General features: G+C 34.4%; 3 protein-coding genes and 1 pseudogene across 7 annotated transcripts in view; 2 read left to right on the top strand and 2 right to left on the bottom strand.

Moving 5' to 3' along the window:
• LOC139814473 (putative nuclease HARBI1) overlaps positions 1-2,630 on the top strand; it is a 3,304-nt gene extending 674 nt beyond the window's left edge. Inside the window, exons 1-2 of one of the 2 annotated variants that reach the window (XM_071780746.1) lie at positions 1-1,645; positions 1,730-2,630. The exon at positions 1-1,645 is cut by the window's left edge and continues 674 nt beyond it. In XM_071780746.1, the coding sequence (XP_071636847.1) occupies positions 1,434-1,645; positions 1,730-2,519 (1,002 nt within the window). In that variant the 5' untranslated portion in view covers positions 1-1,433 and the 3' untranslated portion in view covers positions 2,520-2,630. The other variant, XM_071780747.1, reaches the window with a different exon arrangement.
• LOC139814470 (glycosyltransferase 25 family member) overlaps positions 1-25,803 on the top strand; it is a 114,070-nt gene extending 88,267 nt beyond the window's left edge. For 2 of the 3 annotated variants that reach the window (XM_071780742.1, XM_071780740.1), the window contains exons 6-10: positions 17,385-17,459; positions 17,634-17,691; positions 17,753-17,880; positions 22,503-22,703; positions 22,943-25,803. In XM_071780742.1, the coding sequence (XP_071636843.1) occupies positions 17,385-17,459; positions 17,634-17,691; positions 17,753-17,880; positions 22,503-22,703; positions 22,943-23,120 (640 nt within the window). In that variant the 3' untranslated portion in view covers positions 23,121-25,803. The remainder of the gene's footprint in view (positions 1-17,384; positions 17,460-17,633; positions 17,692-17,752; positions 17,881-22,502; positions 22,704-22,942) is intronic. The other variant, XM_071780741.1, reaches the window with a different exon arrangement.
• Positions 1-26,285, bottom strand: part of LOC139814466 (casein kinase I) — a 94,374-nt gene that overhangs the window by 26,148 nt on the left and 41,941 nt on the right. Inside the window, exon 9 of one of the 2 annotated variants that reach the window (XM_071780732.1) lies at positions 9,836-9,857. The exons of the other annotated variant lie outside the window; for it this stretch is intronic. Coding sequence (XP_071636833.1) covers positions 9,851-9,857 — 7 coding nt within the window. The 3' untranslated portion in view covers positions 9,836-9,850. Of the gene's footprint in view, positions 1-9,835; positions 9,858-26,285 lie in introns of those variants that run through there. 2 annotated transcript variants of the gene reach the window in all.
• LOC139814475 (uncharacterized) lies at positions 2,809-4,538 on the bottom strand (annotated as a pseudogene).

Genomic DNA, 26,285 nt, shown 5'->3' with positions numbered 1-26,285 from the left:
TTGTGGCTTGTAAGTATGGATCTCTACGTTTTCAAAACACCATATTATGCCTTGGTAAAACAGACGACAAAATCTCACTAAATAGTGATGAACGCGATGATGTCCGAAAAGCAGCATTTTTTAAAGCACTGCATTTTTTCCAATTTCAATTTTAAAAAATGCTGTTGAAGCCGCGGAGATGATTTGTCCTGCTCTGGTGAAAATGCTGTGGTCTATAAAATATGCAAAAAAGTTGTATCAGAGTTTTTAGAACTAGCACTGGACTGGGAAGTTCTCTCTTATCTCGAATTATTCATCAGATCTAGTCTTGACAGATTACCATCTATTCCAGTCACTCCAATATCATCTGATATACAGGGTGTTTTCTAAGTAAGTATAAAAAATTGAAGGAGATATTCCGCGGCTTATTTTTAAGAGGAAAAAGTTCTATAAATATATGTCCTAAACTGCTTCGTACAGGGTGTCAAAGTTGTGAAAAAAAATATGAAAACAAAAATCTGGACGTTTGAAGATATTTTATTCAAATTAAGTATGCATACATGTGATATTAAGAACCATTTTCTAGTATCGATGAAACATTTTCAGATCCACTAGGGCGGGGCGTGCATATGGTGATCATATTAAGTTTTTTTTTTAATGAGAAAATGTGGTACGTTTCTTTTTTCCAATTAACAATTTTTTTGAATTCCCGAGAACTAAAACTACAAAAACTGCGTATACTATTTTTTTTAAACAATGCGTCGCTTTCGAGATAAGATAAAAAATTGAAATTAAAAACTGTATATACAATCATATGTATGAATACTAGTCAATATCGGTACTGGAAAACAGTTTTTAATACATGTACGCATACTAGGGTGCGTTCCGTTTCTCGCAGGAAACGCATGAACGACCAACGCAGGGCATAGAGTACAGAACTCGTTCCGTTTCTTCTATACACTTCATGCACTGATTATGCGCTTTCAGTAACGGAACATCTTTCATGCATTTCATGCAACGTGTAATAAACATGGAGGACAATTTGAGATTAGCCGGATCACAAAATAATACTATAATTACTCTTACATCTTTTTTTATAATAAAAGAAGATTCGTGTATTTCAAGTAGTAGTAGTAGTAGTGAGAGTATAGTGATTTATCATTTGAAAGTGAATTTTCAAGTGATGAAGAAAGTGAGTGCACTTTATATGCCATTCTTATGGTAGAGGACATACAAAAGAGGAGAATGTTCCACATGAAATATTAGAAGATTATGTTGAAAGAGTCGTACCAGGATATTCAAAAGACAAGAATTTAAAGAACACTTCAGGTACGTTGCAAACAATGGATATTTTCCACCTACTGACAAAAGTCAACACAAACAATGCTCTATCTTTCTTGGCATTCAATAAGTAACAAAGATAGAATGACACTTGTGTTGACTTGTATCAGTAAATGGAAAGCACCCAATATTTAATAGCATATGGTACTTGTTGTACAAGTCATCTTTTTTTTTGTTGTAGAATGTTTTCTGAAACATATGAAATGATTTTGTATTTGATCGGACCATCTTTATGTAAGACTAATGCAACAGGAAGAAAACAAATACATCCAGGAAAACAGCTGTTGATAACATTATGGTTTTTGGCTACTCCAGATTCATACAGGTTTTTTATTTGCTTTATTTCATATTAACTGATATTTTTTATCTTTTGGTTATAGAATAATATGCAGCATATTTGTTTTGACAGATTTATACATGTTCAGTTTGGTGTTGGAAAAGCAACAGCATTCAAAGCAGTCAGGCGGGTAACATATGCTTTACACTGCTTAGCACCAAGATTTATTCAATGGCTCAAAGGTGAAGCAGTAAATTGTACTGTAGAAGATTTTTTAAAAGCAAAAGGTTTTCCGAAAGTAATTGGAGCCTTGGATGGATCACATATCAAAATTAGAGCTCCAAAGGAAGATGCTGCTTCATACATATGCAGAAAACAGTTTCATGCTATTCACTTGCAAGCTGTATGTAATGCAAAGTCCGTATTCACGCATTGTTATGCAGGACATGTTGGCTCAGTGCATGATGCGAGAGTGTTTAGAAGTTCCACACTTGCTCGTTATATTGAAATGCCCAATAAATATTTTCCCTCAGACACTCACATTATAGCAGATGCTGCATATGCAATTCATCCGCATGTAATTGTTCCATTTAGAGATAATGGCCACCTCACAACATTTCAAAAAAATTATAATTTTTGTTTGTCTTCCACTAGAATGGCCATAGAACGAGCCTTTGGTTTATTAAAAGTACGCTTTCGTATTTTATTAGATTGCTTACCTCTTACTAATATAAAAAAGATACCACAAGTAATACTAGCTTGTTGTGTTCTTCATAATATTTGTATATTAAGAAATGATGAATTTCCTGTAATAGTATGTCCAAATATAACAAATACTGTACCTGATGTAACACAAACAGGAACTGAATTAGGCAATATCAAAAGAAATAAAATTATGCAGGAACTAAGAATGCAAATTTGAAATAAACATATAATTAAAAATTTAATGCTATATACATTTCTGTACTCGACTTAGCTGAATGCAATTGCAATATATAGTAACTAAAAATGATAACAACATAATAATTTATCCTTTATTGGTAGATGAACAAAAATACAAAAATGTGATTTATAAATATAAATTATATGATAAAAATAAATAATAATATAAATATAATTATTATATAGAAATAGAATAATATAGATATAATTATATATAAATGTATATAACAATTAATATAGATAATAATAATAACAAAACTAGTACGAGTTCTGATTAGCTTCTACTTTTCCGACTCTCTGCTATTCTGCCAAAGTGTGAATTCTCTCTAATATTAAGAAAGAAATTAACTGTAGAAAAGTTGACTATAATCAACAAAATGCAGCGTTTGGTAAGCAATTGGATTTGATTGACAAATGTATTACAAATGTACTAATAAAATCTAATTGTTTACTAAGTTTTCTGCATTCTGTTGAACATAGTCATTACAATGTTTTTTAAAACAAGTTGTTTACTTATAACATAGATTACATATTAAAAATTCAGTTTATTTCTCGACAAGTTTACTTAAAAGTTGAACAAGAGATCTTTGTATTTCGGAAGTTTCTTTATGCATTTCTTTTCTTTCTGCTCTCTTAATTTTCCATTTCTTCTCTTTTTTTCTTCCCTTTCAAGTCGTTCTCTCTTTCTTTCTTCTTTCATCTGATCTCTATTATTTTTCAAGTCTGATATAAAAGAATCTAATATTACTTCTACTTTCCTTCTTTTGGGTTTAGGAGATAATTCTTGACATTCTGAATTCTTGACTTCAGAATTGTCTACAGAAGATGGTAATGAGTGACATGTTGAGGATGATGACGCAGATGATGATGAAGAAGCTTAATGTGTTGGGGACAGCTGGTCCATCACTACTCGCTATAGCTGGAGGAGAAACCCAAGATTTGTCACCAAATAAAGAATCCATGATAGAATAGAACGCCCAACTACTGTTATGATTTCCACTTTTAGCATTGGAATCTTTAATTTTCTTATATGTCCTTTTTAAACTTGACATTTTATTTTGAGCTTGTACACCAGAAACGTTATAATTTAACTTCTTTAATTCAGAAGCAATTTCAGACCATATTTTGTTGTGGCGTTTCAATCCAGTAATAAAATCATTCTCCCTTTCACGATACAGTTCTAAGAAAAGTATAACAACTTTGTCTGGCTAGATAAATACTGTATCTTTTTCACTATCTTTGTATTCTTCTTCCTCTGTATTGTCACTTTCCATTGATTTTGTAGTTTCCAGGTTCAAATCTTGAGTAGAATTAGCCTTTTTTGCTAGAAGTGTCTGAATCGTAGCAACACTTCTTTTCTCCGTCTCTTTAGCAACTATCTCTAGCAATAACGCTTCATCTAGAAAATCAACAAGAAACAACTATAAAATACTATAAAATATTAAAAGGACAAAAACATAAAAGTCATAATATTTTCAGAATTTCTTTTTATAGGTTAAGTTAATAGAATTTTTGATAATCAACTTACTTCCTTTCAATATTTCCTCATGTTCTTCATGGGATACAGTTATTTTATATAGCTCCTCTTTTTCGCCAACGAGAACGTCAAGTGTTACGTTTTCTGCCATTCTGCCAGTCTGACACAATTTTTATTTTATACTTGAGAAGTTCAGATTTCGCGCCAAATGCATGAGCTGCATGAAGTGCTCTAGCTCGCGAGGTGAAGCACTTCATGCGGTCTCATGCACCGGAAGAGGTGGGGCAGGGTGAGCGGATGGCTCACCGGTGAGCCGGAGCGTGCAGGGAATGCGCATGAAGAGAAACGGAACGAACTTTCATGCTCATGCGCGCATCATGCGAGAAACGGAACGCAGAGGAGATGCGCGAACTATTCGATTCAAATTCGAATTTCTATTATTCGAATTATTCAAAATTTTCGAATCTAGATGATTCGATACGGTCGTATTAATAGGTACAGTTTAGCGAGTTATACACTGAGAATCGAAAAATAGTAACAGTCTCTGAATTTTCGTTTATTCTTAATTTAATCTAGATACGCAGATGCTTACTTAAAAAAGTAATGTCTAGTGAAAAACAGTAATATCTAAGGACTAACATATAAGCGATATTGTCTGAAAGAAATAACAAAAAAGAAATAAATCCCGAGAAAAAATGAGTATAATGTGGTCAGATGTAAAAATACATAATTAGATATGAAAAGATCTAAAAACATATGTAATTTTATAAAATTGTATATAATCAGATCCGAAATTTGGCGCGATATGATCATATCTTTATACAATCATATTCGACTTGTCTTATTATATATGAACAACAAATTTGGTTGAATATGATTATATAAAAATAAGATCATGAGAAAAAATGGGTATAATATGGTCAGATATAATTGTACATTATTAGACATGGAAAGATCTAATAACATACGTAATTTTATGTGATCAAATCCGAAATTTGGTGCGATATAATCTTATCTTTATATAATTATATTTGGTTTGACCTTATTATATATGAGAGTAGATCTGGTCGAATATGATTATACATATAAAGATAAGATCATATCACGCTCTATTTTGGATATTGTTATATACGATCATATAAAAGTACATATGTATAAAAAAATGTGTTTTATTCAACATATATTATCATATATAATTTTATATAAGTTTGTTTAAAAATGTTCAATTATATATATGGTTATATGTAAATGTCGGGTCATCCGATAGATAGCATCCGATGGGATCCGTTTCTCGTATTTAAAATACGACGAACAATGGCATAAGAACAGTATATAAATGACGGAACTGCACGATTTGTGTATCAGTTGTATCGTGGAGTCCTCTTTTATAATAAAAGTATGGCGTGCTTTTAAATTGTATTTTTGCGCTTTTAATTTGATGTAACGTTAATGTAACCTATATATAATTAAATATAATAATAATTTTATTTAAAAATTTATGCTATATATGTATATTTATATTTGATTATATACAATAATATTACATATTGAATCATATCATATCTGATTATATATGATCACAGTTGATTACATAAGATCATATCACGCCAAATTTCGGATCTAATTATATATGGCCAATTATATATTATATATGATCTTATACGATTACATAAGTCCATTTTTTTCTCGGGAATTACTAAGAAGTCTTATTATTCAATCATGTGCGATTCTGTTGGCTCTCAGTATCCGTTCTATCGCGCGAGTTCAGAGCAGTTCAGAGATACAAGATTCAGAATAGTTATTGTAGAATAGATGGTAAGAGTTCTGCGACCTCCCTCCGATTTTGATTTACTTTTGCAGGCACGTAGTACGTACTAAAAGAAGTCGAAAGCCCCGGTGCCAACTTGCGGAAATGACTATTTTCTTAAATATTTGTATTATTTTGCTAGATTTTGGATTTTTTGACTGCATATATGCACAATATTGATTCTCTCTTTGCGTGGAAAGTTAAAAACCTATGTAAAATTACACAATAATAGACCTCGTTTCGTTCTATAAGCAAAGGAAGCGAGGTCCACCACCTAATTGTGTGGGTAAAAAGTGAATGAAGTAGGTTAGGTTCCGCCCCACCCCTGCAGGGGGACTCCACCTCCGGAAAAACTAACCTAACCCAAACCAATTATTGTGTGGATAAGAAAGTGCGTGTGTGAATGCAATAAGTTCTCCTCCCCATGGGGGGGGCTTTACCTAAAAAAAATTAACGTAACTCAAACCAATTATTGTGTGGGTGGGAAAGTGTATGTGTAGTAGTTTCCGCCCCCCCCCCCGGGGCATCGTTGGCATCACGCACGTGCGTGCGTGAATGCAGAGGTAGATTGCCGCACGCTTTGTTTACGATTGTATTGATTGCAAGGCAAAAATTTTAATATTTAGGAAAATAGTAATTTCCAAGTTGGCACTGGGACTTCTTTTAGTACGTATTACTTACATGCCTGCAAAAGCAGATCAAAATCGGAGAGAGATCGCATACGGAACTCTAGCCTTATAAAAGTATTAGGAAAAAAAAAAAGAATTGTTTGAAAATTCAAAAAAAATTCTTTTTTTTTTGTTAAAATATTTATATTCCACGATTCGATTCGAAATCATTCGATTTGCTTCGATTCTAATAAAATTTTATCGATTCGATTCGATTTGAAATAATTCGATTTACTTAAATTTGAATGAAATTTTATCGATTCGATTCGAATTCAAAAGAGGAAATAAAATATACCGAAATCATTACTGGTCTTTATATAGTAATGGTTATGGAACGATACAATACTGATCGATTAGGAAATAAGCCTTGACAGTCGATTTGTATTCGTTACTGTAGAATCTATAATAGTTACTACGAAATCCGTACTGGTTAGGAGAATGTTTACTGTAATAGTACGTAATAGTTACCATCCCCTGACTCTATTATCTGTAATGTTAGACTGTATACTTATAGCTGGATCTTGATTGGAACAAACTGATGTTTGCTAATTCGGTTTCTTAATGTAATGTGTGGGCACTATATATGTGAAACAAATATGAATTTGTTTAGCCTACTGAACGCCTGAATAAATTATAGCTATAAATATTCTTATTTCTTATTTATATGAACGCATTTATATGAACTTATTTATATTAACTTATTCGTGCTACAAGGCAAAAGCTAAATTGCGAGATAGGAAATTTGAAACTTGCATATATTCAAAAGCATATGTTTAAAGTTATGTTTTGATATACTGTAAGAAAGACTAAAAGTTGAGAGCGAGCGAAAATACAATAATTTTTACTGTTTTTCACGTCTCAGTGTAACCGCTCATTGAGCGGCTAAACAGCAGTCAAAAGGTTTATTTCTAATTTTTGTCATGCTTTGTGACCTTATCGAATTATAAGTATAAGTTTGAATATGCGTAAATAATAATAAGCTATGAATGCGTGTATGCAGTGGGTTCCGACCCCCTGCGGGAAGCTCCATCTCCAAAAAAACTAATCTAACCCAACCCAATTGTTGTGTGGGTAAATCACACATGTATGATATCAGACATACACTTTTTCACCCGCTTTTTGTTAAAGCAGATAATAGTTGGTCCACTCACACAACATTCTTTCGTTTCGTACAAAAATGTGTCAAATAAGCATATAATTTTATCAATATTGGAGATATATTTTAAGGTGGAGGTGCAAATATTTACCTTGTTTTGTTAATAACTTTTTAATGAACAATGAGCGACGGGAAAGGTCAATGACCTTGAACTCCTTGAAGGTCAAGATCAGCCAAAAGTCATTTGGGGCTGACTGCATGTGTAAAGGAAAATATTTACCTTAATTTATCCTAATTTTGCCTATATTTTTTTGCTTAATTGTTTTAGTTACTGCGACATTAAATAAAATATATTTTATTTGTTTTATATTAAATATTTAAATGTTTTTTGCTTTAAAAAGATTATATTATATAATCAATATTGTTTTTTTCACATTAAAATATCTCCTATTATCCACGTGTTAAAATTCTAATAATATTTATATTGTTAACTGAAAATTATATTCCAATTCGATTCGATTCAAAATCATTTGATTCTCTTCGATTCAAATGAAATTTTGTTGATTTGATTCGATTTAAATTCGAAAGAGGAAATAAAATTCGATTCGACATAAAAAATCCTTGAGAGATTCGCACATTTCTATATAACGCATAGATTTAAAAAAATTTTTTTCCACAATTTTGACATCCTGTATTTTGAAAACAAAGCAGTTTAGGCCGTTTAGGGCATATATTTGTAGGACTTTTTCTTCCTGAAATAAGCTACAAAATATCCTCTTCAATTTTTACTCAGGAAACACCTTGTGCATGTATACTCCAAGACAGTGGCTAGGTTTACACCCTGAATTTAGGCCGCGGCCTATATTTCAAATTCGACCTAAATTATTTAGGCCGCCTGCTGTAAACATTTGATAGGCGGCCGAAACTAGCTTCAGGTCAGACTTTAGGTTGAATTTGAGGTATAGGCCGCGGCCTAAATGTCCCGGTGTACCCGTGCCCACACTGGATAAAGTCCGAAAAAGTTTTAAAGGCTTTATTGGCTACGTTTACACCCTGAAATTAGGCCGCGGCCTTTACCTCAAATTCGACCTAAATTATTTAACCCGCCTGCTGTAAACAGTTGATAGGCGACCGGACCTGGCTTCAGGTCAGGCCGCGTATTTTAGTGACCCGACCTGAAATAGGCCGTTATCATTTGCGATGTAAACGCGCGATCAAGCGCGACGCGTCCTAAAAGCTTCATTTGCTTGTTCGGATTCGCTGCAATTCAGGGCGATCCCAAATACGATCCCGTCAATTTTTAGGTTTCTTTCGGTGTAAACGAATGATGACTAGACCTACTTCGGGTCACAATATAGGTCAGGCCGCGATCAGGTCGCTGGGTGTAAACGTAGCCATTGATTCAAAACCGTCGTTTCTTTCGCGAAGATTCGTCAATACGCCCGATAAATGTACAGTCATAGAAAATAGTAAAGAACATTAAACTTGATTCAATTTTTGATTTGATTTAAACTTGATTAGTATTTGATTTTTTGTGAACAAATTTCGAATTCTGTAAAAAAAAGCCTCAAATTAATTTATATATCTAAGACATTTTTTAACAAAATCTTATAATTAATCCAAGATTCAGCTGTGAGGCACTGATAAAATAGCAGCAACAAACGATTGCGAATGTTAAAAAATATAATTACTCATGTCTCATTAACGGAAAAATTGAGACAAGCTTTGAAGGTCCGCGACGAATGTTCGCTCGAAGAAAAGTTATGTCCATTTATACTTTCTTGTTGTTATGGCATCGTATCGAAAGCCTTAGGCACTGTTGGTTAATTTCATTCGCAAGGAGGAAGGAAGAAATTGTCGCGTGACTTCGCACTAATAATTGAGTTTAAGCTCGGACTGAGCGAAGAACGAGATAACTTCTCCGCTTCCGTGTGCCTTTCCTCTCTATCCATTTCCTGATAAATCTTGGAAATGTTGGCGAAACATTCAGAGGATAGAACTTGACGAGTTAGTGCAAGTTTCGCTAATCGATAAACTGAATTTTCCATTAATTGTTTAGTGACAGTATAATTGTTATTTAATTATGCAGACTTGTGGAAAAATTTACTCATTGTCAGTACAGTAAACGCATACATTTGTTTTCCAATTATGTATTTATATTTGATCTGCTTACGTAAATTTTGCATATTTGATATAGGTATGCCAAATATCACGATGTCATAAGGTCTCAATTTCTTAGTCTTCGTATGCCGGGTTCCATCACTTATAACCTGGAGGTATATAAAAAAATATTATTTTCTTTCCTTTTAATGTTGGCATCATAAGAAAGTGTGCCAGCAATATTATACGATCAAAAATTTCACGTTAACATGTAAAAAAAATTTTAAATAAAATATTTACATTAATTTCGGGAACAAGGTCTTTTCCCTGGTCTTTTACCAGTCATCGTTTTAAATTCTATTATTTTCTTTTGATCTTGTGGGACGGGAGTTAGGGCATCATTTTTCAAGCTAAGAGCCTCGAGATTATATATATATATATATATATATATATATATATATATTAGGATGGCAATATTTTTGGGTCAAAAATTTGATTTTAAGTCTCATCCCTTAAATTTGTTCTACAAATGAAGACCCTTGAAGAGCAGGCGCTGTAACTTAATATTTAAAGGTCGCTCAAAACCTCTAAACATTAATTTTTTTCGAAAAAGTGGTAAAAAAACTGCATTTTTCACTCATTTTCACTGCTAAATCTCTTTTAGTTACCTTATTAAAGTACCTGGCCATCAAGTTTGAGGTACAACACATGAAACAAAAATTTAAATATAAATAATTAATGCAATCTTTGACATAAGATTGTCTATAGCAAATATAAAATGATTTAATGAATTTAACCATTTTTTAACCATCCGCGGCTTATAATCTTGTTTTGTAAGTAAATATATTAAATGCCACTTTAGAAAAACATTCTATCATCTTGAAATTAAAGCCTCTCTAAAGTTATACAGTCAAAAAATAATGGTCGTTAATTGCTTCAAAATATTGCTATTTTATTAAATAGTGCACTTAATGTAATTTTCTACATTGAATCCTTTTATTATTTTGGAAAATAAATTATATTATCAATATATTATTTAAATTAAGTCTACGTTTCCCGCAGGAAGTTTTCGTGCATCGCATTTATCATATTTCATATAGTTTACGCTATAGGTGATAATTTTAATGAATTTTGTATGTACTTAAAATCAAATTTTTGACCCAAAAATATTGCCACCCTAATATATATGTATATTATATAAACTATCGTGACACTTAAAGATTGAGGGTCCCGTTAGGAATGGACGAGGAAAATAGTCAAAATGCCACTTTTCAGTGACACAAGATTAATAGCAGCGATACAGTGAAATTCACAGCGATTTCGTAAAAGTAAGCATGACGAGAGAACGCCGCGTAAAATCAAACGCTACGATAGTGCCTCTGGGGATGGAATCTCCCTCTCGGAAGTGATATTCGGAGTCCAACGTAGGCGTATATAATCCAGATTGACCGAGGGCGAGTGTAATTTACGCCGCGCGACGCTTAGCTGTTTGTTTTCTCATTTACGCGTATCTATTTCTGGATTTTAGCGACCCTTCTTCATATTCCGCTGGTTTTCACGCCGAGCAATGTGGATCATGGCACATGGTTATTTGCTATTTTTTTTTTCACTACGCTGCGAGATTATTATGTATGCTAAGCTAGAAGTAGGAATGCGCTGTTTTTTTAAAATCCGCTAGAAGTAGGAATGCGCTGTTTTTTAAAATCCGATACAAGAATTACAAGATCACGTAAACACCTTTGCTATTTTGTCCAAATCATCGAAATTTTCGATAAATACTTTTTTCTGATTTGTACAATAAGTCAAAAGAAGGTCAAAAGATTATTCTTACATTTATTTATTACATTTTAAATTTCAAGATTAAAAGTCGGTAGATTTGTAGCCTCACAGCCGGATATTAAACTTCGCGTATACTGATATTTATTTTTTTACGTCGATGTGATTTTTATTTTGAATATAAAATTTATATTTTATCATCTGTTTTGGATATAGTTCCGAAAAGGTCATATATATTTGATCTAATCATACTTAAAAATCATAAAGTAGCGTTATTTGCTATCTGTATTTGAACTGGTACTTTACTCTTGTACGTATATGGGGTGCTCACGTTCGAGTCGGTGGAAGGGGATGAGCACGAAAATTTCATTGTGCATATTTCGAGAACACATTAATTGAGAAACATTTTAAAACAAGAATTATTTTGCTTTCTGTATTTTAACTGATACTTTACTCTTATATCAGTAGTATATAGATCTTTTTTTGTGTATATCTTTTAAACTATTACAGATAGACTAATTTCGTTTGTGGCATTTGAAAGCACATAATTCTAGCATATAGAGTTTTTCATTTTATATGTAATTTTAATAAGTGGGGGTGCTAGTTTACGTTAAGCCAGCACCCCTACTTTCAATTGCGATTTCCCGCAAAACCGCTCGAGCACAAAAATCGTGAATAGAGCACATAATTAGCACATAAAGAGCACTTAATTTCTGTATATGTGTTATTCCGATTTTTTGTTGGGGGGTGCTAACTTAACAGACATGTCTTTTTGTTAAAGCAGAGAATAGTTAGCATAGAAAAGGATAAAAATAAAGATAAAAGGAGGCACCTCCAATAATTTTGACCTTGACATATATTGTCAAGGACATGGCCCTGAGTAACTTTTCCTTATAAATTAATCGTCGGTCATTGCTTATTTAAAAGTTATAAACAAAAAAATTGAGAAACATACAAGTTTGTGTCAGTACTAAAGGAAGTAATTTGCTGATATATGTGTGTAGACAGTACACTTGTAGGCTACCGCCCCTCCTCCGCAGGCAGGAGTGGGTGGGGTGGACCTTGGTTCGCCTATAATAACCCTTTTCCCGCCTATATGTGTACTGTCTATACACGTATATCAGTAAATTACTTCCCTTAGTATTATACTGACACTAATTATTTATTATATTTCTCAGTTATATTTGTTCACAACTTTTTAATAAACAACGAGCGACGGCTAAAACCTTCTGAAGGTTACTCAGGAGAGTGCTCTCTACAATATATATGAAGGAGAAGATCATTGAGGGGGAGGAGAGGTTCGTAAAGGTAAATATTTACCTTAATAAATCTGTATCCTCCTGCTTGAGTAAAAAATTTTTTTGGTTATTTAATTTAGTATGTATAAAGTGATTCAGGACCTATGCAACAAACTTTGAGGAACGATAGGTTTCGCAGAAAGGATTATTTTTTGTCAAGCAACCCATGTTCTCTGACGCATCGGTTAGGAGCTACGCAACCACATTTACTGTCATGAATGCAATCAGGTTACGACTCTATCGAACATTTGAGATCATGTTGCGGCCAACTGTGTAGCGCAGAATGCAATTAGGTTCAGACAGGGTAGACACTTTGAAAATCTTCTGTAAACTGTCTGCAACTGTACTTGAAACAATAAATGAATAATTTATTTCATAATTGTAATAAATGTCACCTAAGACTTGTCTGCGTGGTTGCGTAGCTCCTAAACGACGCGTCAGAGAACATATGGGTTGCTTGGCAAAAAATAATTCTTTCTGCGAGACCTGTCGTTCCTCAGAATTTGTTGCAGAGGTCTTGAATTACCCTATACAGGGTGTCCCATTTTAAAAAACGTACTTCGATAATTCTTCAACGAAGCATTTTCAGCAAAAATGTTTCAGACAAAAGTTGTACGGTTTCGAAGGGCACATAAAATGGTGTCATTAGTTTGACCTTGAATAGTTGCTTGAAGGTCACGTGAAAGTTACCTTCAATTTTTTAAATAGAACCCCCCTTATTGTAGTATATCCTTTGAAAGGTCATAAAATAAGAAAAATTTTGGCGCAAGTTAGAGTTCGATATGTTGACTCATTTAAAAGTTATTTAGGTTCAAAAATTGGTTTTTCCGAACTTCCAACAGCCGTAAAATGAATGTAATACGAAATCTAGTCAAGCGCCTGCACATAAGCCTGCATTCGTTTTACGGCTGTTTATTAACTGTCAAAGGAAAGGGATAGCCTTAACTTCAACTCGGAGTATTTTCGAAGTGTGCTGAAGTGATCTGTAGTGTTATTTTAAGCAAATATCTTTTTATTTGGAAATACTACGCAAGAATTTTCAACGTGTTATTTCTCGCTTCTGACGTCACATTCCAATATGGCCGCGACGAGTACCCAGGAGACTTAATATTTCCCGAAAAATTAGAAAAATTTTGGAACCGGTTTGAGGAAAATCGGTTCATTAATAAATGAATATTTTGCAGTCAGAAGAATTAGAAAAATTTTATCACCGGTTTCCAGAAAATCGGTACATTGATGAAAAATTAAACCCATCGCTGCCATCCACAAAAAATTAAAAAAAATTTCGGTACCGGTTTCCAAAAAATCGGTAACGAAAAATTATACACATGACCGTCATCCCTGGAAAATTCTACCCCTGTTTCATATATAAAATTCTTTAAAATTCGCTCTATTATTATTAACGAATGAGTAGTTCGCGGTCAGACAGACAGACAGACGTCAGGTACTTACATAGTATATAGATGCACACTAAATATTAGTAAATCAAAATCTCTCGATAAAATTCGAAATAAAGTGATCGAAAATACTTACATCGGAAGTCGATTGAGAAAAGATTACTTCGGTTGAACTAGGTGTCCTCAATTATCAGTCGATTAAGTAAAATTACGTGAGACTTTCTCGGAAGAGAGCTTTTGGCAATATACATGTATAGTCATATACTTGGTATGACTTCCCTATTCTTTTCGCCACCTAAGAAAACTATGTCAATAAGCACTAGGAATAGAAAAATAGAGACTCGCAATTCCTCCGTATGCTTTGATGAGACAGTTTCCTTAGCCCAAGAAGGGGGAGGGGCTTGTTGGACAACGGGTTGACCGAGATTTGTTCAGGGGCAAACTGATAATAATTCAGGGAATGATCAAACGATAATAGATTCGTCAATGTCGAAGTCAGTGTCAGATCCTGATGCGCCGGGTATTTCTATAATACAAAATAACAAGGCGCCATCTCCTACAGTTGTTCGGAAGGGGGGGGGACACCGGCATCAATAGGAAGGGATCGAGGAAGAAATACTCCGGTGATAAATGATACAGAAAGATTTACGCCTATAGAGAGAGAAGCGATAAGTACTTTGCGTAATGAAATACAGAATATTGATGGCGGTCGAAGCAATCGGGAAGCAAATTAATAAGATAGTAATAAATAATACTCGCTTCACTCGCTTCAATGATATTATACAAAGTAATACTCACATGCTGAGTTTAATTAAAACTTTTATGGAGCAAAATGATAATGCTACTAATAACTCGTCGCGATCTAAACCACAGAGAGAGGAGACACGACCGGTAGTAACGTCATTGAAATGGGGAAGTCGTCTGTTTATCCGTCCGGTGACGAAATAGTAAATAATAATGCAGATAGAGAGATAACTGGTTGAATTAATAACCAGGCAATGCCCTTGCATCAATTAGATAGTCAAAAGGGGGAGCCTTTATTGTAGTGTATGGAAGAAATCAGGTAAAATTGTCGGTTGACGGACTTGAGATTGAAGAATGCAAAATCAGCAAAGGGGACCGTCTGTAGTCTAATTCAAAGATTTATTTGCTAGAGGGAATAACAGAAATGAGAAGTCGGATATACCAATAAGGGCTGAAAGATCTGCAGAAAAAGAACTCCGTAGAGTTCATTTTTTAGAGTTCATTTTTTTAACGACGAAACCGGAAATACGACAGGAACAAATTCGTCAATGAACCTTACCGACCCCACAGTGCTATCACAAAAAATAACAGTAATTTACTGTTTACCAAACGGAAAGACGGTAACGGAGGAAACACTCGAGCCATGAGTATAGTCAATTATTACAGACAGGTTCAAACTCGAATTCAGTAAATAACAGAAATATTAATAGGTCGCAAGGTCAGGATAGTCTTCAGATAGGAATTGAAACGCGTAGTAGGAATACGAGGAATCTTAGCAATTTATGCGGTTTTACGGGATCCTCGTCGCAGCTTTCGAATGATCAACAACCAGAAATAATAACACGGGGCACTTTATCATGGCAGACAAGTGACTCGAGCGACAGCAGCGAGTGTCACCGTGCTAGCTGCGAATATTATGGCTCTAGAAATGGTCGAAGGATTCCACGTACATCCTCGCCATCTTATTCTAGTAATTAGTATCACAATCCGGGAATGAAAATAGGTAGATATGTTAGCAGTTGGAAAATTAACTTCCCTAAGACGGAAAAGGATCCAAACTAATTCTTACTCATTCTGAAAGATCTACTAATAGTACTAATAGGATAAATAAAGATTCGAAATTGAATAGTTCGAGAATTTCGAATCATCGATGACTCGATTTCGAATCGATTGCCTATTTTGATTACTTTATTTATATCTCCTGCGCGACCAATTTTGTATCTTGTACACTACCGTGCATTAACTCACTTTTTAATATAATTTCGTCATATTACAATAGAGTTCTGATAACACATGTAAATTAAAAATATTTATTTTATCCCGTAATATCCGTTTTAGCGTTGATACTTCTAACATGTATTAAATACGATCAACGAATGAGTTAATAGATAATTTAACGGATTAACGGATTCTTTCTATGTTTCCTTCCCAATCTGGTATAATATTATAGTTATTTTGGATATCGTAATTGTTTATAATTTAAATCCGAAAAAATTTAATTTGATTCGTATTCGAATCGATTCGATTTCGAACATGTTATCAAAGGTTCGATTCGATTTGATTCGATTTTGTAAATGCTTGATTCGCACACCTCTACTGAAAAAAACGACCACGATAAACCTTTCCTAATTATCGACGATGAAACGAAGGAGGAAATAGAGTTAGTAGAGGACGAAACTGAAATAAAGTCAACTCTCTCTAACGAAAAGCTTTAAGAAACAAAATTGTCTATGTTTTCATGTGGAAATTTAAACAATAACGTTAGAGAAAATTCTGAGAAAATCACTAAAGTCAAACTACTGAAAAACTGGAGACCAAAAGGTTTGCCATCCCATCTGGTCCATCGATTCAGCGACGAATTTTTTGCGGAGATAACGGTAGAGAGCCGGTCGTTAAAATCCCAGTAGAAATTTCTATATTTGGCAAGATTATAAAGGGAATATAGATAGTGGCAGTGAGATGAGGTTGTACCTGAGTAAAAGCGTATATGCCTTAAATCCCTCTGAGTCAACAATATTATACGGAGTGACTAACAATAAAATTCGAATACTAAGGCCTAACCACATTCTCCTTCTTTAATTTCTGTCTTAGAAACATGAAAGAGAAGGAGAAAAAAAACTACTAAAGAATAATAAAAGTCAAGAGATCCTTTGTTGTCCGTACGTCTCGATTACTCGACTGCTCGAATATCCTATTTCGCACGTCGGTTAAGAAGTTGCAGCTTAAAGAATGCTGCGAATTTTCAAACTAAACCACTTATAGGTACATTATTTTTAAGACTATAAATGTTAATTTAAAACAAAAAAATCGATTTTGTGAAGGTATCAAGATGGTCTAAATAAATCTCTTAAGTAAAATACTGATATACTTTAGATTGTGTATTGTTAGTGAGCATATTTTACGTCTTTCCCAGATGACTCTTATTATCATGCATTTTTCGCTAATTATGTTAATTTTATCTTGTTCTTTCTTATTGTTTCAGGACTTTGAACGAGAGTTCCCTAAAGGAATGGGGCGTGACACCGATGTCAGAATACTCAGATCCTTATCACAAAAGGTAAGAGGAGGAAAATTTAATTTAATCAATTAAATTCAAAAAGAGAAATTTTTTACGGCCAGATTGTTCATTAATGATCTGTAAGATTTGTTAAATACGAAATCAAGTGCACTACACTTCCCCCTATAATTTTCGGAATCCTTCTTATAATAATTTATCTTCCTTTGCGCGTAGACCTATGACGATGGGCGAGATTGGCTGCTTTCTCAGTCATTACGTCGTATGGCAGAAGGTAATAAAACACTTTTTAGTGAAAAAGAATTCGTTTATTACTGATGAAATATATATATTAGGTACTGGAACACAATTACAAAAGCGTTATGGTATTAGAGGATGACGTTCGCTTTGAGCCGTTCTTCCGACAGAAAGTCGATTACGTTTTGGCGGAATTATCTGATCTCGGAATCGAGTGGGATTTGGTGTAAGTCCTTTGGCAAAATTTATTATTTTTTGATTACTTAATTCATAGCGTTGTTTCATAATTCAATTGTTTCTCAATCAGCTTTTTGCGATTCTACAATTTATCTTATTTAAAGCTGATATACAAGGTGAGTTTTTTAAATTGACACACCTAAATATCCCGAAAACAACGCACTTTTGAAAAAAAGTTTGAAACAAAAGTTGCTCGATTTTGGAGAGGAAACATAATAGCATTATTTTATTTTTGATTTAGTGGACGTTTTCAAGGTTATTTCTAGGTCAACTTTATTTTTTAAAATAGGAACCTATATTTTTTTAACGGCATCTTATTTTATGCAAAAAAACAAACAACTTTTGTCCGAAACATTTTTTTATCTAGTATCTACTTTTTACGATACTTAACATTAATATCAAGACAGTACTCAGGTAACAGACGTCTCTAACGTTATTAAGACGTTTTTAGACGTCATCTTGCTACCTGAGTATTTTGTTAAATATCTCGGAAAGCCAGATAAAAAAATGTTTCAGATAAAAGTTATTTGGTCTTGAGGAGGGAATAATTTGATGTCAACAATTTAGAAGCAAATTTAGAACATACTTTATCACACAAGAAATTACCTCAAATAATAAGCAAACATAGAATGAGTACTAATTTTAGTGTCTTTTCACCGACAGCAAATAATAATTTAATGTTTACATTACTTTAAACTCTTATTGTTTACATATTGCAGTAATCTATACTATCGCTTTTGTTGACAATCTCCAATCTTTAACCCTCCGTCACCACCGTTATTTTTACTGCTTTTGTTACCCCCCTCTGGGTCTATTTTGCCTAGCCTGTCGGATCCTGGCGTCCCTTGGCGAGTGAGTTCTCACTACTAACAACTTTTTTTAGGGAGGGGAGCCAGACCTCGCCCTCTCTTTATTTTGAAGATATTTGCTGAGCTCAAAATTTTGCATGAGCCCAAAAAGACCCAGGGAGGTGACGGAGGATTAAAGCCTGTACTTTATATTGACAACATTAAATTATTTCCCCCAAATAACTTTTATCTGAAACATTTTTTTATCCGGTTTCAATTTTCCGAGATATTTAACAAAATATTGTCTCAACAATAATGTTAAATATCATGGAAAATAGAGGCTGTGTAAAAAAAGGTTTCAGACAAAAGTTGTTTGTTTTTTTACATAAAATAAGATGCCATTAAAAAAATATAGGTTTCTATTTTAAAAAAAGTTGACCCTGAAATACCTCTGAAAACGGGGTGGCGGTGTGGTCTAGTAGTAGAGCGCCAGACTCGTAATCTGAGGAACCAGGTTCGAGTCCACTTGAGCCATGAATCATGGAAAAGTTTTTTTCCGAAAAAACCGCGCCCCTCCGTGCAAGATGCGGAGAAAACTGGGCTCCGTCTTTCGGAAGAGACGTTAAACCGTTGGTCCGAAGGAGGAAACAGTAAGGTAGTAGATGAATTGGAGGTTAGGGTTGGGTACGTCCCTTCAAAACGCCCTTTAAGACCCCTTGGGATATATAAAGTAAAATTCTTTATCCTTTATCCTTTTTTTACCTCTGAAAACGCCCACCAAATAAAAAATAAATAATCCTGTTATGTTCACCCCCCCCCCGCTCCCAAACCAAACACCTTTTGTTTCAAACTTTTGTTTTTAATTGATGTTTTCGAGATATTTAGGTGTGTTAATTTAAGAAACTCACCCTGTATGTATGTTCGAATTTAGCGCGTTCTCAAAAATATCGACTCGCTTGTGATATCGATGGTCGCGGCGACCACGGCGCCGGAAGCTAGGAGCGCGCTACCGATTCTCTTTTGTTGTTACCGGTCCGTGCTTGCGACGCGACGAGCCGACGAGCCGCGTTACGCGCCATTCGCCATTCGCTCAAGGTCCGCGATACCGAAAGCACGTTTCGAGGTCGTTGTTCTTTTGTTCGCTTTGCAAGAATTGTTCGTATAAGCGTAATCCCGATAAAGTACGGTCGAGTGAGATCGTTCGGTTGTATCAATTAATTGTGCGAGGCGTGATTCTGAATATACTGAAGAATATTCTGCTCGGAAAGTGTCGTATAAAGCTGCGTCATTGCATAATTACTTTCGAGGTACCGGCCTCGCGCCCGCGTTACCGCGCATGATGTGATCCTCGAGATCACGACCGGATTGATTCCTGCGTGCGTGCGATTTCCGTGCTCATTACCGCCTGAGAGAAAGAGAGAGAGCGAGAACATTCCAGCCGACGCACGAGGGACGAAGGATACGAGTGCTTAATAAGAAGGGCGAATTACGCTAGCTATCGAGAATTGCATCCCTGGTTAATGCCGCCTATGACGATCGAGCTGAGTTCTTCAACGTTAAGTACTTCGTTTCTTTTTCTTTCCGTGTTTCGGATAAGCGTGGACCACGCCATTGCAGGCTCTTTTAAGCCCTACCGATTACATCGGATAACGCTGTCCAACGACGGTCTCTATCGCGGGTAAGGACCTTGGCACATAGAAAAACTTAAGCAGTAAAACTTTAAGCAGTAAGAAATCAACAGTATGGATTCGCTACCGCTTAGGGCCGTGCCTTAAGTTCTTGACTGTGATTGGCTGATTTGCTTACTGGTTGAGTTTTACTGCTTAAGTTTTTCTATGTGCCAAGACCTTTAGATCGCAATATCGATAAGCCGCGCATCGGTTTACACCACGTGTACACGCTTTAATTATATTTCTACCGATTCCGCGCTGTGTTTGACTCGAGACGCTTCGTTGTGTAATTTCATTTTCGAGAGATTCTGTGTTTATGTCGGTACGGTAAAATAACCTTGATATTTGATATCTCATTGTTTAGCCCGTCACGCGGGTCTCTTGCGTTCCCGTGGCAATAAGTAAAGATTCTCGGGAGAAGCATTACATGTCCTACCAAATTATATCGCGTTATATTGATATTCATTTATATTTCTTAGTTTCAGCATTGCGTTGCGCATTATTCAAGCTAGTTGTTTAAGTTTTCGTAGCGGTATATAAACGTAATGCGATTTGCGATCGCGACACATACAGTGTCGTAAAGAATTAATTATTTTACATAATTAATGCCAATGTTTTATATATATTATGCTTAATTTGCTCTCATTTTTTAGGATATAAGAATTATTATTATTCTGCTTTTATTTTGAACTGTGCTACAATTCTATGTGTTTGCTATTTACATTGATTAACCCTTCGCCCATAATCTGGGTCGTAAATGGCACAAGCCGAAATTCAAAATAGAATACCGCCGAAATGAAAAGAGGGGGGGGCTTGCTTTTTCTCGTGAAAAAAGTAGGTAGTGAGGAGAACTCATGTCCAAAGTTTCGTTGGAATTCGCCAGTGTGTGCTTGACCAGCAGCGAGTCAAAGTGCGTCCAGTGCCAATATTGACCCTGATTACGGACAGTGCCAAACTTTCGTGCAAGTAAGTAAAATTAATTTAACGTCATTTTCATATTACTACAGTTATTTTTAACTTATATAAGTGATATTTTTTTATGATTGTGTATATTATATATATAACCTCAAAATGTGAGTGGATGAAAACACGTGTAAAAAGAAATTACATGTACTTTCAGAGTACAATGGATGATCAAGCGACAAATATCAGATATTATTTACGAGAAAGACGTCACGAAGTTGAGGATGAAGCTTCTGAAAATGAGTCAGACCACGAGGAAGTCGAGGAGCACGTGTCTGGGCCTGAAAAAGCTGACGGAGACTCCGATTTCGATACAAGCACATGTTTGTCATGTGCTAATTCTTGGACAGAATAAATCACTCTTAATGTTCTTGAACGATTTTATATGATTTTTTAATAAAATAATGTAAAAATTACGCTAAAAGTCTTATTTTTCTTTAACCCGAAAAACGCCATTTTCAATCCTCAGAATAATTATACTTTTTGAAAATGACCCATATACAGAATTTTTTTCTTAAAAGTACACATATTTAACTATAAAACCTCGTTGGAATTTTTCATTTTGATTTAAAATTCAATGAGATATGATTTTTTTAATAAAAATGGATTTTTATTAATTTTTTGCATAAAGAATTATTTATAAACAATTTATTTTATAACGAATCGCTAAATAAACTTTGGGATTATAAAATAGGATAGTATACAAGTATTACATAATTTTTTCAGATTTTTTGAACACTATTTACTAGGTCAAAATAACGACAGGACATTTACGACCCAGATTACGGACGATGCCAGTCAAATTATAGTTTACGGGCGAAGGGTTAATATTGTATGTTTTATTGATATTGTGTCTCTGCTCATCAGGAAGAGCTTTTGTAAATATACTGAGATAACTAAATCCCTGTTGCTCGTTCACCTCAGTTACATTTCACTACTTGCTTTAATTCTATTTTAAACAATGTATAAAAATTATATAAGAGGAGAAAAGATAAAATGAGATTAAAGAGTAAGAAAATTAAGGTTTTGTTGTAACAACTTGCAATTATAGCTTGCTAAAACTGGTTTAATGATCTTCTGACTCTTTTGAATTGTACGATGGGCAACGAAAGAAAATTTATTTGGCGAAAATTAGGTTAGAGAATCAGACCTAAAATTGACACATTACATTTTAACACTCTTATGTTTAGATATATGGGAAGGAAAAGATTGGTTAAATCAGAAAGTCTAGTGGAAGGATCCAAGTTCCTGGTGCGGGCGGGATATAGTTACTGGACTCTTGGTTACATTTTATCGGAGAGCGGAGCGAAGAAACTGATCGGTGCTATGCCTTTAGGGAAATTAATTCCTGTTGATGAATTCCTTCCAATTCTTTCGGACACGCATCCTAAGTACGTGAAATGATTAATGTTTCAGGAATAAATAAAGATCTCTCACATCTCAGGGATAACTCAATATCCGCATTCGAATCGAAAAAAATAAATCTCTAGGAAGTAAGCTAACGATAAATCCCATAATAAAATTCGATCGGACGTTCTAAAAGTCACGGTCAATTCCACATTATACGACTCATCTCTGTTAAGAGTAGCTTAGGATCTTAATATTCATTTGACGTTTTGTATTTCAACAGGAAACAGTGGGTGGCTCAATTTCCTACTCGGGATTTGATTATCTTATCAACGAATCCACTTTTAATTTATCCGACGCATTATACCGGCGAGGATGGACACATCAGCGACACGGAAGACTCGAAACTCGTGCATGATACTTCCACGCTTACCGATTTGGAAAATCGAGAGGAATTATGATCAAAAAGAGACCGTGAAATAAAAAAATAGCGCTTATCTAGTCGAAGAAATCAACTGCCAACAACCTGTAAATTTAATTGCAAATTAAAAAAGATTTTTTAACGTAAAATATAGCGAATTTATACTACCAATATATTGCGATGTACTATTAATTTGATAATCGATACATATAACAGATATATATAAACAACTAGCTTGAGCTGTCCGGCGTTGACGTCGAGAAATCCATGAAAACACATTTTACCCCTTTTCACCTGTTAGGGGTCGAATTTTTAAAAATCCCTTAGTGGGTGTTTATCTGTCTATATCATAATAAAAGGAATATACTCCACGAGTTTCATGTTTTTAGGTTTAGGGGTTTGGGCTGATCGTTGATGAGTCAGTCAGTCAGTCAGGCAAGACATTTGTTTATATATAGACATATGACGCACGCACGCACGCACACACACACACACACACACACACACACACACACCCCTTTATACGCCTTTTGATAACACAGGCACACAAAAAATAAAAAGTGTCTTGGCCGAGACACTACACTAGTGTATTCCCATGTATTTTGACCCGCTAAATCCGAATTCGAAGTCAGAATTGTCAGATTGGCTCTCAGTTCCGAGCAAACCTCAAAACTCAATGAAACAAACACTTTTTTGAGGTTTGCTCGGAACTGAGAACCAAACTGACAATTCTGACTTCGGATTCGGATTCAGCGGGTCAAAATACATAAGAATATACTAGTCTGGTATACAGGCTAACCCACTTTTTTTTGTGTGTGCCTGTGCACAGGCATACCAAAAAAAGAAAAGTGGGTTGGCCTGTATACCAGACTAGTATATTCCTATGTATTTTGACCCGCTGAATCCGAATCCGAAGTCAGAATTGTCAGTTTGGTTCTCAGTTCCGAGCAAACCTAAAAAAAAGTTCAAAACTCCACGAAACGAACACTTTTTTTTTAGGTTTGCTCGGAACTGAGAGCCAATCTGACAATTCTGACTTCGGATTCGGATTCAGCGGGTCAAAATACATGGGAATACAATAGTGTAGTGTCTCGGCCAAGGCACTTTTTATTTTTGGTGTGCTTGTGTAATCAATATATGTATACCTTATATTTTTCACGGAAAATAGATATACGGATGTAAATATAAGGATCGTCCAGATGAAACATAGACTTGTTCTGAATAGTGACGTCACTGGGACACCTATCTAAATGTTAGAGGTGCCTATTAGTAGTACTATCAGCAGTATAGTATGTATTTTTATGCTGTCTTAAATTACTTTCACTCAAACAGCTAGTGTATGTTTTATTTGAACGATCCTTATATAAACTTTTTTATCTGATACTAATTTCTGTAGGTATGCGAGAATAACAAACATTGCTTGTAAAACGTCGCATAAAACACATGAAGATGTTTTTCCTATACTTCTATATACATATTATTGTACCATGCAATATTATAAAAAATATTTGAATGTATGTCACACGTAAATATGCCATTATCAATATATATATATTCATATTCTGTTTAGTTTTATATTTTCTTTATCACAGTTTATTACTCCAAATTTACTGGATCTTTGAAGTCGAAAATTTAGAGATAATTATTTACTTTAGAGGCGTCCTTACCGATTTCAATGTTCTTGACATATGTTTGTCAAGGTCACTCTCCTGAGTGACCTTCAGAAGATTATAGCCGTCGCTCGTTATTTATTAAAAAGTTATTAACAAAAAAAGGAAAGTCATTTAAAGCAACGAATTGTTAGGATATTGAATAGTCTTTTTGTTAAAGCAGAGAATAGTTGGTATATTGAAAAGTATATATACAATTTTATCTGTTAGAAAGCCCGATTATTGTAATTGTACAATTGTGTAATATTATATTTAGTACTGAAAGACACACACACGCACACACACACACACACACACACACACATACACACATAGAACATAGATGATCAATATGTATGTGGAAACAGTACATGTATGAGCGGAGAAGGCACTATTAACAGATTATTATTAATTATTAACAGATCTATTTAATTTTCAGGTATGGGATACATCTTTGCCATTATATAAAAAAAAAATGTTAATTTGTTCGTTGTAATTATAACGCCGACGAAATGAGAATTCGACTAAATATCCTATATAAGTGCTCTTTTCGATATCTATAACTAGGAATAATTGTACGAGTTTCATGCCAAGCGCGTTCTATATCACTCATTTGCTACAACAATAACAACTCAAAAATTGTCATTTTTGAACTGTTTGCAAAACAAGAGTAAAAATTACACTAAATAAAGAGCTAAATATATAGCTATAGATATTTTTGTTCCTCTACAATCAATTATTGCGCCAAAATCGCATTTAAAAGTATATTAAAAATTTTAATGATTTAACAGTCGTCACTGCAGTTGTAGCAAATGAGCAATATGTTGTATGTTGTGTGTGTGCACCAGTCACAGGATTGACACAATTTATTTTATGAATTATCGTCAAATGTATGTAATCTTCGTTGGACAGACATTTATACGATTTCCAACAATCTGACATAATTGTTGTCCGAGTTTTATCCATTTTTTTATAACAACAAGTAGTGTGTCAACAGAGCGATCATATGTACGAGTTTAATGAATAATCGATTTGTTGATCTTTCGATTCCACCAAATATACCTATTTGTCCTTTGTCGGTCCTTCGTTTATACATGTACTATTTTCACATACATATTAGTCGTTTGTGCTTTTCAATACCTACTCAAAATAACTGCTATATTTTTTCAAATTTTTTTTGTTAATAACTTTTTAATAAACAATGAGCGACGGCTGTAACCTTCTGAAGGTCACTCAGGAGGGTGAGCTTGACAACATATGTCAAGGTCAATGAAATCGGTGAGGTCGCTCCTAAAGTAAATTATCAATTCAGATAAATCCTTCAAATGTTTTGCCAGTCATTAATACATATCGGAACGTGTTATCTCTGTCGAAGAAAGAGTGGAAAGACACCATGCAAGCATAAATATAAAAGCAGATAGTTTTATCGAAGCGTGCTTTATCATAGTACATTGCGTTAACTGTTTCTCTCTCTCTCTCTCTCTCTCTCTCTCTCTCTCTTTCTCTCTCTCTCTCTCTCTCTCTCTCTCTCTCTCTCTCTCTCTCTCTTTCTCTCT

This window comes from Temnothorax longispinosus, chromosome 6, assembly GCF_030848805.1.
Source record: "Temnothorax longispinosus isolate EJ_2023e chromosome 6, Tlon_JGU_v1, whole genome shotgun sequence".
Lineage (NCBI taxonomy): Eukaryota > Metazoa > Arthropoda > Insecta > Hymenoptera > Formicidae > Temnothorax > Temnothorax longispinosus.
Note: the sequence above shows the minus strand (reverse complement) of the source record. Positions and strands in the feature narration are given on the sequence as shown.